The sequence below is a fragment of the Arachis hypogaea genome, chromosome 11 (assembly GCF_003086295.3).
Source record: "Arachis hypogaea cultivar Tifrunner chromosome 11, arahy.Tifrunner.gnm2.J5K5, whole genome shotgun sequence".
In the NCBI taxonomy this organism is placed as follows: Eukaryota; Viridiplantae; Streptophyta; class Magnoliopsida; order Fabales; family Fabaceae; genus Arachis; species Arachis hypogaea.
This window is the reverse complement of record NC_092046.1, coordinates 3,479,939-3,494,169: the sequence shown is the minus strand read 5'-3', so window position 1 is coordinate 3,494,169 and position 14,231 is coordinate 3,479,939. Positions and strand designations below refer to the sequence as shown.

The 14,231-nt window shown below is 30.3% G+C and overlaps 1 protein-coding gene across 2 annotated transcripts; it reads right to left on the bottom strand.

Annotated features, from left to right (window-relative positions):
- Positions 1-2,155: 2,155 nt before the first annotated feature.
- Positions 2,156-6,965, bottom strand: LOC112719918 (alanine--glyoxylate aminotransferase 2 homolog 3, mitochondrial). 2 transcript variants are annotated; one of them, XM_025770657.2, is made up of 9 exons: positions 6,565-6,965; positions 5,816-6,046; positions 5,141-5,311; positions 4,883-5,062; positions 4,514-4,693; positions 3,929-4,154; positions 3,735-3,848; positions 2,460-2,546; positions 2,156-2,355 (listed from the first exon to the last, which is right to left on the bottom strand). In XM_025770657.2, the coding sequence occupies exons 1-9, from the start codon at positions 6,841-6,843 to the stop codon at positions 2,312-2,314; spliced, it is 1,512 nt and encodes a 503-aa protein (XP_025626442.1). In that variant the 5' UTR covers positions 6,844-6,965; the 3' UTR covers positions 2,156-2,311. The 2 variants fall into 2 exon arrangements, with proteins under 2 accessions (XP_025626442.1, XP_025626443.1); XM_025770658.3 differs by having other exon boundaries at positions 4,919-5,062; positions 6,565-6,963.
- Between the last annotated feature and the right edge of the window lie 7,266 nt (positions 6,966-14,231).

Sequence of the window (14,231 nt, the reverse complement as noted above, 5' to 3'; positions counted from 1 at the left end):
AGTATAGATAAACGATGAAAATATTAAACAATGTAAACAATAGATATATCAGATGTTCATTTTATTAGTGTACGGATGATTATTTTAATATTAAAATTTAGAGGGTTAATTTGAAAGTGTAATGTATTTTTATTTGATTGGTAGTTGTTCATATTGTTCAACAAAATTATTGTCCCCTAACATTTCCCTATTCAAAAGTGGCATTGGAAGAAGTTGCATTGTCACTGACCGAAGAGGAATTGGGTAGTAGTGACCCCTTGATTATTAGGAAGGTAAGCAGATCTTGGAGTATAGCATACAGTAGTTATATTACAAAGTTTTTCACTGTAGGGGAGAAAATATTTTTATAATATATTATTTTAACTTTTTTAATATTAGAGACTTTACATGTACCAAATTAAATTATGAACAATATTATATGAGTAACAAATTTATTAATTTTAACTAACGCTTGACCAACTTTAAATTTTAAATACTAAATTCTAATAATATAAAAATAAATATTGACCGAAAATATTAGCTAATATTAATAAAAAATATTAATTCTCATAAATTAATATGATTATGCTATAAAAAAATAAAAAAATTTAGTAACAAAAAAATATTAATAAAAAAAAGTCAGAAGTTACTTTATTTATTATTCATTAAATATTATAATAATTAATAAATATTAAATAAAGAAAATTTCTGCTGTTTTTTTTTTCTAACATTACTGATAAAAAAAAGTGTATTTTATTGTATATCCGTATAAACCAACACATCTCTCTTCCTCTTTTAAATAGTTGTTACTTGTTAGATTTTTTTTTCTTTTTTTTTTTGGGAAAATAAACCACCCCACTCCCACTGCCCTTAGACATAAGACATGGCCATCGAAAAATGGAAAGTGTTAGAATATAATTAGGATCAATTAGAATTATTTAATATATCTGAATATTTATTATAAGAAAATAGGTCTTTATTATTACAATTCTCTTAATTCTTATAAATACCTTTTTATATTGTATCATTCAAGACAACTTGAATAGACAAATTGAACACACTCAATAATATACAAATTCTTTCTCCAATTTTTAGTCTCTTATTTCTAAGAGGGAGCAATAAATTTCTCGTAGAAAGAGTTTGAATCTCTTAATCTAACTTATTAATGAATTTTTCCTGAGCATTTACAATCTTGTAACATTGCCTTAGATACAATGACAAACAAAATTATTGAAAGAACTATAGATTTTTATAATGTCTTTGTCTAGTACAATTGCTAAAGAAAAAAGGCTAAAAGAGCTAAATTTAAAAATTTTGTTTTTGAATGAGAATGGTAGATGAGTGATAGATGTTAACGATGCTTCGTTTGATATAATTAACGAAGCAAGTAAATTTCGTGCTCTTATATATTATATGGTAGAAACACATTCCTCTTAGAGATGTCTCTTAGTCTTAGATAACTTCATTTAAAAGTTTAAGCTAAGAGTATTTGGCACTTGGTTCGTATGTATATTAACTTTCAACTTAAGTCATGAATAGAATGAATGTGGGACCTTGAGCACCCATAATACCCAAATCTTTAATAATTGTTAAGTATTTAAGAAAAGTGGGAAATCACACTTTAAAAATTAACTGTTAAAGGTGAATAACCACTCTCCATATATACAACATCAAGCATCCCATACTACTCGATGTGAGACTTTGAGCACCCATAATATCCAAGTCCCTAACAGACTTTCTCTAAGAAATTATGTGTTAGAATATTTTAGATTTGGACTTTACATTGATTGTCAAATTTTGATTTCTTGGACATGGATTTAGAAGTCACTATATATTATTAGACTTGAAGTGGTTTTGACGCTTTGTACCTTGAATAGCTTGTAAAATGGGTTGAGTATATGTAAACTTAAAAATTTGTGTCTTTATTTATTCTTTAGTGCATTTTATTTGTTGTCTTATTTTTTATGTAGATTTTAACTTCGTCCTAAGATTGGTGCAATTGATGTAGGTTTCCACAATACATTGAAGAGCTAACAATCAGGGTTTTATTTTTTATTTCAAATCTTAAATTTCAATTTCAGTTTGAATAAACTTTAAGTCTTTAAGTTCTCCATGCGATTTAATTACTAATAATTAAGTGTAAGCCGGAGGTAAGTACATAATCACATACATAATATAAAAAAGAAAATTTAATGCTAACTCATATATTATACATAACAATATAACATGCTTTACTCTAGTGCAAAGACCGTTCTAAACTAAAATATTACACTAATAAGATCACAATTAGAGCATGTTCGTCATCCAAGATTATGGCATAGTGCAATAGGCTTCACATCTTTAACATTGTGTAGTCCATCACATCTACAAGAAAATCTATATAATGATGCAAAAAATGGCGAGAATTAGCATGAAAACATATAATAAGTACTATGAAGAGAAAGAAAAAAAAGGTGATGATAGTGATGACAATAACAAACCTGCATCTTCCTTAGTGAAACATAATGGAGGTGTAATCCTTATAACATTTCCATGAAAGCCACCTTTCCCAACTAGCACCCCCATATCTGAAATAGAATTGTAAGCTTAAATGGGGTTAATTGCATTGTATTTCTTTTTCTTAACAAGTAATTACGTTCTATTTCTTAAACTATACATCACGGCGGTTATTGAAAGAGTAAAGTATCGTTTTTCTTTTCGGGGTAAATTATATTTGTGTCTCTAACATTTAAATCGTCCTATTTGTATTCTTTATATCTGTAAAAGTGATTCAATGTTATTCTCAATTACACATCATGAGTAATAAAAATGTTTGGGACACAATTGATGATTTAATTCGAAAAATAGCTCATCAAAAGTTAAAATTAATCCCTGCAACATTTACATACTTCACTTTTCTAGGGACATAATTGAACCTAAACACAAATAATGGATACAATATTGAAATCGAACACATCCAAGTGAGAATAATTGAAAAATACAATATGATTTGTTAGTATAATTGACGGCAGAATAATATTAAATCACTTTTATAAATGTTAGAGATACAAATAGAACGATTTAAACATTAAGGATACAAATAGGACTTACCCTAAACATTGAGGACAAAAACGATACTTTACTCTTTATTGAAAATATACAAATCTAAAAAATTTTGAGAGTAAGAATAAAATATATAATTTTTATAGTAATTTAATATAATGAGAATAAATAAATATTATTATTATTATTATGTATTACTCAAAACATTTTTAAATTCTAGTGGGGCACTTGCCTCCAGAACTTCCTACGTGGATCCGTCCCGAACAAGTTTAATTATATTTTTTATCAATAGTTGACAAAACTAACATTTTTTCAATGAAAAGTTTAGGGGTCAGCAATTTTTGTGTTTGGTGGTCAACATTTAACCATCAAAAGAAAAGTGAATGATCTTCCACTATTGGATGTAATCTCACACCATTAAAAAGACTATTGATAACCAATTAATGATTACAAAATACAAAAATTGCTGGTCCTAACACTCCTCTTTTTTCAAAACAATGTTTAGGAGATCAACGTTGTTTATTGAAGAAAGTTTAGGAAGTGATTTGCTCATAACTCAAAAAGTTCAAGGCGTATAATGCACTTAAGGGTCTATTTGTAAAATTTGAAAGTTTAAATGACTGAAGTGCATCATATTATATGTAAAGTTGAACAGAGAATTAACCCTGATTAATAGGTATCACCGATTCACTATCACAAGTTGTAGAATGAACCTTTCATCTTTTCAATGATATGCAGCATTTCAGCATTAGCAGGAACTTTCAACTTCTGATCTTTCACAAGCTCAACTCCAAGCAACATTCCTTTTCCCCTCACATCCCCAATTACTTGTATAACAAGAAAACATAATGTTATTCATCATAGAAAAAAAAAATAAATAAAACTAGAAGAAGCAAAAGAAGCTTACTTTCATGCTTATCCATGAGAGAACTAAGGCACTCTTTTAGATATGATCCAACAACAAATGCATTTTGCGCAAGTTTTTCCTTCTCAATTACTCTCAAAACGGCATGCCCCGCCGCACTACATACCGGATTCCCACCAAATGTGCTAAAGTAAGTGCGGCGACTCAACACCTCCGCTATCTGAGGAGTTGTAACCACCGCGCCAATAGGCGCGCCGTTACCAATCCCCTGAAATGTATAATTAGTTCAATAATTCGCATACACTTTGTCCAACAAGAACAAAGAGACCAACTTTTTTTATCTTATCTTTGTTTACTTTATGACAATTCACTGACCTAACACACAATGCTTTCTAGTCTAAGAAAGTGGTTTAATTCATTGTTACATGGTGAACACTCACGTGCAGTTCTTTTTATGTGAAGTTAAGAGCTATTAGATAACAATTTAGTCAAACATGTCAAATCATCTAACAGCTCTTAACTAATAGCTTCACATAAAGACAACTGCACGTGAATTTCTACTTGTTATATACATGAATGTCTTGTGCAAATTCCAGTGCATGTCACTTGGGACTAAAGAAGTGCTACCTTAGCCAGAGTTATAATATCAGGGACAATTCCATGTGCCTCAAAGCCCCAGAAGTGGCTTCCGGTTCGACCGAATCCGGTCTGGACCTCATCTGCTATAAAGAGACCCCCTGCTTTCTTTATGATGCTATGAACCTCAGGCAAGTAACCAGGAGCCAATTCTATTACTCCACCCACTCCCTGTCAAATACAAACCCTTCACTAAATTAAGGAATAGAATTCCGATTCATATAAAGAGAATTCCTCACTTCTTTCTCATTCAAAATCGTGCATGAGACTTTCATCTCGCACGGCTCCTAAGTGATAAAAGAAAGAAGATCAAATCCATTCGATTTAGAATTTTTTGTAAAATGACCAACAAAATTTAACCTCATCAAGGACTGAAGTGATGAATGATAGCATCACCTGAATAGACTCAGCAATAAACCCAGCTACTCGACCGCAAGTTCCATAATCGATTATATCTTGAACATCATTTGCATATTTGACTCCATCCGAACCAAAGACACCTCTATATGGATCTGGATTAAGGGCATGATGAACTCCACTCTAAAAGGCATAGTAGATGCAGTGACTATTAACTTCTAACTTTAATTGAACATTGGTTTAAAACAGAGAACCGTTCACCTGCACAACATTGAACTTGTGAATGTTTTGAGCAGTGGCACCCATTGTTGAGGTTGCATTGCCATGGTAGCCATTTCTGATGGAAATTATGTCATGGCAGCTTGTGTACAGCCTGGCAATCATCAAAGCCAGCTCGTTGGCTTCTGTCCCGGAATTTGTGAAGAACACAGCCTGAATGAAAATTTGCAAGTTAGGGAATTCCTAAGGAGGAGTACTAGGAGGCCAGCAATTTTTGTGATTTATAGCCATTAAATAGCCATCAATGATGATTTTAATGGTGTGAGATTGATGTGAAATTTCATGTAATGGTTCACTTTTCTTTACTGGTTATATGTTGGTCAGAATTTGAAAAAGTTGCTGGCCCTCTAAACTTTTCCATCCCTAAAATCTAAGCTTGAAGATCACTCCATCAAATGAACTAAGTGAAAGAAATCATGATTACAGAACAAGGCGCACAAGCATCCTGCGGGAACGCTGAAAAATCAGGTGCAGTTAACTTTATCTTCGTGTGAAGTTGATAGCTGGGAGCTGTTAGATGATAATTTAGTCAAATCTGTAAAATCATTTAACGACTCTCGGCTATCAACTTCACATCAAGTTAACTGCATCTGAGTTTTCACCTATTTGAACACTTCAACTAGTATCATTGAAAAAGCATAGAGATAAATGAAAAACCTTGAGGTCACTGGGAAACTTAGCAGCAAGAGCCTCGGCGAAATCGATGACAGCATGGTTCAAATAGAGGACAGTGGTATGCTGCAAGAGTCTCATCTGATTGACAGTTGCTTCAACTACATCAGGGTGGCAATGGCCGCATGAAACGGTGGCAATGCCACCAAATGCATCAAGATACCTTCTACCATTCTCATCATATAGGTACTGCATTTTACCCTCCACCAGATTCAACTGCCACAAATCATGTATCGTATATCATTTACAAGGTCTCGAATTGAATTCAATACCTTGTTTAAGCAATATCAAGCTGCTTATTATTTGGACTAATCCGTATTAGTACTTAAGAGATTATATTTGCATTAAAATAACTACTTTATGCAAAGTACTGATAAGAGAAGAGAAGATATGTCATATAAATCATATAAAATTGAAAAAGAAACTAAATTGAACCATCACCATCGTCATATAATTTGAATAATGTTTGAGCTACAGAGATACAAGATTTGGAAAAAAAAAATATAACGTTACTTTTTCTCATTTAAAAAATAAATAATAGTATATAAATGCATGATTTAATTTGATGTTTTATAAACAAGTTGCATTATAACCGTGGAATTGGTGTCCAAAACATTCATTTTTATCTTAATGTACGAACTAACATACTAACAAACTAACTAACATAATAAGTCCCTAATTAACAACCAAAATAACTTTTTATAAGTAACTAATGTGTGATTGAAAATGCTTACTGGGTTGGTGTAATAGGGGCCAACGGATGTAGGTAGGTAGTGTTTGCGCCTCTTGAGGAGATCAGATGCTGAAGGACCACGGTAAGGTGATGGAGTGTGATTGAAGTGTGGCATTTCAGGAGGAACAACCAAATTGCCACCAACACCATCTTTTTTTTCTTCTTCTTCTTCGTTGCTTGGAGCTATGGTGGTGGTAGACAACAAAAATTGCGAACTAGTTTTGTTGTCCTTCTTCCGCAGAAGTAATGAGCGATAAGGACATGAAAAATGCTTCATCATGGTCCTTTACAGATTTCAGTTCTTGGTGGTTGGTGTTGGGTTGTCATCTACAGTTACATCCGTACAACACTTGAAAGTTATATCATAGTATCAGATGTCTTCACAAAGTGATGTTAAACGCTAAATGACAAAAACGGGGTGGTCCATGATAATCTTAAGTCATAACTAGTTTTTTTTTTTTTTTTTATATTATTATTATTATTTTTTTCACCGTATTTCCCAAATCCGACATAAAGAGAACTAATTCGTGTAGATCTGTCACCAAAAAAAAAATTCGTGTAGATCTAAATTTTATTTGGGGGTTTATTATTTGTTAATAAATTACTGCATAATTAGTTATTTTGAGAAAAATTAAGTGCTTGTTTGTGTATCATTAAATTGATAAAAAATTTATTCAAACACGTTAAAAAATTAAAAAAAAAAATTATTCAATAAATTTTTTTAATTTTTTAGCGTGTTTAAAAAATTTTTAATAATAAAAATAAAAATACTAAAAAATTAAAAAATATATTTTTTAAAAACTACAATTTACATCTTTTTAAAAAAAAATTTTAAAATTTTTTATCACATAATAAATAAACAAAAAATACTTTTATATTATTATATACTCAAACATAATTGATAAATAAAATTTTTTTTTATGAGATATCTAAACATAAAATTATTTTTATTTTTTTAATTTTTTTAAAAAAATAACTCAAAAATATATCTTATCTTAAAAATTCATTCAAATTCGTCCTAATACTAAAATAATTTAATATATTTAATTAAATTATATAATAATTTATAATATTATTTTTATATGAAAATATCTTTATGAAAATAGTCATTTTTGGATAATATATGGTGAAATATTATATGCACTTTTTTATAAATTTTTTTAAGAAAATAAAATCAGTGTTTTTTTTGTGGAAAAAAAAGTATTTTTTCAAATGAATAATAATGTTGAGATAAAATTTTCAAAATATATTATAATCAAAATTAATAATTATAAATTGAAAAATAGTTTATAAGAAAAAATAATATTTTAAACTTTTTACTATAAACAAAAGCTTATTGTTTTCAAAAAGAAATGTCAGAATACACAAGATTATGTATAAGTTAGCATTCTAATTATGAGATGCTACACATTCATGTAATCAAGTTGACCCAACATAAAAAAAATTTAATACCATTAAATGAAACATGAAATACACGCGTCTAACACACACAAAATCGCTCTTGCCCAACGCTTCTTCTCCCCCACGCTTCTTCTTCTTCTCCCGCGCTTCTTCTTCTTCTTCTTCTTCTTCTTCTTCTTCTTCTTCTTCTCACGCTTGTTTACGCACGGAGCGTCTTCTTCTTCGCGTTCCTCCTTCTCCTCCTTTTTCGCGTTCCTTCTTCTTCACGTGTTTTCTCCTTATCGTCATTCTTTTATTGTTGTTGCTGCTGTATTTTTTTATCTTTTCCTCGTTCTCTCTCTGATGAAGAAGCAGTAGAAGATGAGGAAGAAGAGTTTTGAATAGTGCAGAATAAATCGAATACAGTACTCATGGTGAACCGAACACAGTATTCATGGTGAACCGAACATAGTACTTATGGTGAACCGAACACAATACAATTGTATAGTATTGAGTGAACGAAACATAATCCATTATATAAAATCAAATTCAAACAACTTTCTGCACCGAACACAGTACTCATGGTGAAACACTTGTATAGTATTGAGTGAACGAAACATAATCCATTATATAAAATCAAATTCAAATAACTCTACCTACAATTTACATATTATCAATTCAATTCAATTTAATTCAGTACACCTCCGTCCATTTAATTCAATTCAAATTAGCAATTGCATTCCATTCAATTCGATTTAAAATTGAATAATCCAAACTTTGTCAGTTTGATTCGTTTCAGAAGAGTAATCCAAATCACTCTCCTATTTACCAAAAAATTATGAACCCCTAAACCCTAAACCCTAAACACTAAAACCAAAACCCTGAACACTGAACCCTGAACCCATAAACCCTAAATTCCTAAAACCTTAAAACCTAAACCCTAAACCCAACACTCTAAAACCTAAACCCTAAACAGCCTAAACCCTGAACCCGAACCCTGAACTCTGAACTTTGAACCCTGAACGTTAAACCCTAAACCCTAAACCCTGAACCCTACCGTAAACCCTAAACCCTAAACCCTAGACCTCTAAACCCTAAACCCTCAACCATGAATACAGTGAACCAAAATTAATACACGGGGCGAACCAAAAGTTTGAAACACACTGAACCCCTGTACATTGAACCCTGAACCCATAAACCCTAAACCCTAAAACCTTAAACCCTGAAATCCTATCGTCATTCTTTTGTTGTTGTTGCTGCTGTATTTTTTTGTCTTTTTCTCCTTCTCTCTCTGGTGAAGAAGAAGTAAAAGGTGAGGAAGAAGAGTTTTGAATAGTGCAGAATGAACCGAACACAGTACTCATGGTGAACTGAACACAGTACTCATGGTGAACCGAACATAGTACTCATGGTTAACCGAACACAATACAATTGTATAGTACTGAGTGAACGAAACATAATCCATTATATAAAATCAAATTCAAACAACTTTCTGCAGAATGAACCGAACACAGTACTCATGGTGAAACAATTGTATAGTACTGAGTGAACGAAACATAATCCATTATATAAAATCAAATTCAAATAACTCTGCCTACAATTTACATATTATCAATTCAATTCAATTCAGTATACCTCCGTCCATTTAATTTAATTCAAATTAGCAATTGCATTCCATTCAATTCGATTCAAAATTGAATAATCCAAACTTTGTCAGTTTGATTCGTTTCAGAAGAGTAATCCAAATCGCTCTCCTGATTTGAAGTTGAGTCATTTATTGTTTCGATTCAGAAGTGCAGATCGAAGAAGAAAACGAAGAAGAATAGAAAAAAGATAAATGCAACCAGATCGAAATAAGAAAATGAGATGATGAACGCGAAGAAAGAAGAAAAAGAAAAATATTTACGTTGCAGCAGAAGATTTACGTTGAGCAAAATTTTAGGTTGCAGCACGTTATATGTAACGCGTGTGGAGGAAATTACTTAGTTAATAACCATGTAAAAAATACATGGATGCATAGCTTTTTCAGATAATTTATATATAAAAATCTAACTCTTTCTTTTGTATTAAATTATATTTTTTGGTTAAATTTATTATTTTATTTATGATAATTACTTAATAGAAAAGCAGAGAAGATGACTTGAGAACTAAAAATTCGAGTGTGTATTTGTTTATAAAAATTTGAACCAAAAAAATGAGAATCAGAAAGCTTAAAGCTGAACAAAGGGAAATTGAATATCAAGTGTGTATTTGGTATGAATTGAGTTAATACACTTCTAGTAGCTCAAGTATATATAGTGCACATCATAATAGAATTCGACTAACAATGTAAAGAGCTTTTGATTGAATCTTTTTCTTAATAATCTGTACATTCAACTGATAATGCTTAGTACGATTATGAAATATTGAATTAGCAATTAACAATATATTACTCATGTCACAAAAAATAGTTGGTAAAGTCTTAAAAAAAATCTGCAACTCAACTAATAAATTTTGCAATTATTTTAACTCAGTTTCTATAAACATAATATCCACACTTAATTGACTTCAAGATTACTCACTCACATAAATAATGTTATTATATTTTTTTATTTTTTCAATTCACCAACACACTCACAAAAAAAGAGAAAAATTTATAACAACTCAATATATTTTCATTCATATAAAAAAATTATTAAAGTGTATGCCTTTCAAGCCTTTATATAAACAAAATATGATAACATACTTAATTATTAAAAAAGAATATTATTAACTATGAACAACTAATCATTAGTTATAATGGAAGTGATAAAACTTGTAAAAAATTGAAGTCATTATTGTTGACTATTTTTAACATATAATCAAACTTTGTAATTCATATTTGACTTTATATCCAAAACACGTCTAACATGTTGTAAACAATTTGTAGCATTTTTGAATCTTTTAGTGTTTTATAGAAAAGATCATATAAATTCTTAAATCTTCTAACAATTTGGTAATATGTGAAGTCTTTTAGTTTCTTTTGTAATTTTATCCAATTTGACAATTTGCTTATCTTAAGATCATTGATTCTAATATTGAAGTGGATACAAATTAATTTATTTTATGCAACAATGCTTCCCTTAAATCAAACTTGTAAAATTTATTATTCCAAGCATATTTTTCAACTTGTAAAATAACTCGGTGTTCAATGGGTTTGTAAATATATTCGCAACTTGTTCTTCAGTATGATAGAATTTGATCACAACTTCTTTCTCATTCACCAATTCTCTAATTTTGTGAAACCGTAAATCAATATGCTTTCATCTCCCCTCTGTTGGGCATTGTCAACTCCTTGTTGCAAATCTGGTTCAATAAAATTTCACAGGTTCTGATAGCCTTCAAATGAATAGACATCAAACTCTCCTAGTAACTATAGTCGAGTTTTTCATCTAATTTGGAATCATATCATACAATATTGAAAGTGTTTGCCATACTGACTCTATAAACAAACAACTATGAGAGAACCCTCTCACACCTCACAAATTCTCAGACATCAGGCGCTAGATTAATCAGCTCTGATATCAAATGTAAGTATAATACCCGCACTTAATTGGTCATAAGATCACTCACTCACATAAATAACGCTATCATATTTTTTTATCTCTCAAACTCACCAACACACTCACAAAAGAGAAGAGAATTTCTAACAACTCAATACATTTTCATTCATATGGAGAGATTATTAAAGTACATGGATTTTAAGCCTTTATATAGACAAAATATGATAACTTACTTAATTGCTAAGAAAGGTTATTATTGGGTATGAACAACTAAGCAAGGTTGTAATGGAGGTGATGAAACTTGTAGAAAGTTCAAGCCGCTATTGTTGACTACTTTTAGCATGTAGTCAAACTTTGCAACTCATATTTGATTTTATATTCTAAATACTTCTAGCATGTTATAAGCAATTTGTAACATTCTAAAATCTTCTAGGTTTTGTAGAAAACATCATATGAGTTGTAAATTTTCAAATCTTCTAACAACTTGGTAATATGTGGAGTCTTCTCGTCTCTTGTACTTTTATCCAATTTGACAACTTACTTATCTCATGATTATACATGATGATTGCAATATAGATGTGGATACAAGTTGATTTATTTTATCAAACACTGCCTCCCTTAAATCAAGCTTGTAGAATTTATCATTTCAAACATCTTCTTTAACTTATAAAATAACTCGGTCTTCAATGGCTTTATAAATATATCCGCAAATTGTTATTCAGCATGACAGAATTCGATCACAACTTCTTTCTCATCTACCAATTCTCTAATTTTGTGAAACTGTATATCAATATGCTTTGATCTCCCTTCTTTTGGGCATTGTCAATTCCTTGTTGCAAACCTGGTTCAATAAAATTCCATAGGTTCTGAGCTTTCAAATGAGTAGACATCAAAGTCTCCCAGTAATTGTAGTCGAGTTTTTCATCTAATTTGGAATCATACCACACAATATTGAAAGTGTTTGCTATACTGACTCTATGAACAAACTACTATGAGAGAACCCTCTCACATCTCACGAACTCTCAGGCACTAGGCACCGGATTAACCAGCTCTAATACCAAAGGTAAGTATAATACCGACACTTAATTGGTCCTTGGATCACTCACTCACATAAATAACACTACCATATTTTTTTATTTCTCAAACTCACCAACACACGCACAAAAGAGAAAAAAATTTCTAACAACTCAATACATTTTATTCATATGGAGAGATTATTAAAGTATATGAGTTTTAAACTTTTATATAGGCAAAATATGATAACATACATAATTCTTAAGAAAGGTTATTATTGGCTATGAACAACTAAACATGAGCTGTAATGTAGGTGATGAAACTTGTAGAAAGTTCAAGCCACTATTGTTAACTACTTTTAGCATGTAGTCAAACTTTGTAACTCATATGTGACTTTATAATCTAAACACTTCTAGAATATTGTAAGCAATTTGTAACATTTTTGAATCTTCTAGAATTTTGTAAAAATATTATATGAGTTGTAAATTCTCAAATCTTCTAACAACTTGGCAATATGTAGAGTCTTCTTCTAGTCTCTTGTACTTTTATCTAATTTGACAACTTGGTTATCTCATAATCATACACGATGATTCTAATATGGAGGTGGATATAAGTTTATTTATTTTATCCAACACTGCCTTCCTTAAATCAAGCTTGTAGAATTTATTATTCCAAACATCTTTTTCAACTTGTAAAATAATTTGGTCTTCAATAGCTTTGTAAATATATCTGTAACTTGTTATTCAGTATGACAGAATTCGATCACAACTTCTTCCTCATTCACCAAATATCTAATTTTTTGAAACCGTATATCAATATGCTTTTATCTCCCCTCTGTTGGGCATTGTCAACTCTTTCTTACAAATCTGGTTGAATAAAATTTTACAGAACTTTTAAATGAGTAGACATCAAAGTCTCCCAGTAACTGTAGTTGAGTTTTTCATCTAATTTGGAATCGTACCATACAATATTAAAAGTATTTGCCATACTGACTCTATGAACAAATAACTATGAGAGAACCCTCTCACATCTCACTAACTCTCAGACACCAGGCACTTGATTAACCAACTCTAATACCAAATGTAAATATAATACCCACACTTAATTGGTCCTAGGATCACTCACTCACATAAATAATGCCATCATATTTTTTTTATCTATCAAACTCATCAACACACTCACAAAAGAGAAGAGAATTTCTAACAACTCAATACATTTTCCTTCATATGAAGAGATTATTAAAGTACATGAGTTTTAAGTCTTTATATAAGCAAAATATGATAACATACTTAATTGTTAAGAAAGATTATTATTGGCTATGAACAAATAAGCATGAGTTGTAATGGAGGTGATGAAACTTATAGAAAGTTCAAGCCATTATTGTTGACTACTTTTAGCATGTATTCGAACTTTGCAACTTATATATATTTGACATTACATTCTAAACACTTCTAGCATATTGTAAATAATTTGTAACATTCTTGAATCTTATAAGGTTTTGTAGAAAATATCATATGAGTTGTAAATTTTTAAATCTTTTAACAACTTGGCAATATGTGGAGTCTTCTAGTGTCTTGTACTTTTATCTAATTTGACAACTTGCTTATCTCATGATCATACATGATGATTCTAATATGGAAGTGGATACAAGTTAATTTATTTTATCCAACACTGCCTCCCTTAAATCAAGCTTGTAGAATTTATTATTTTAAGCATCTTCTTCAACTTGTAAAATAACTCGGTCTTCAATGGT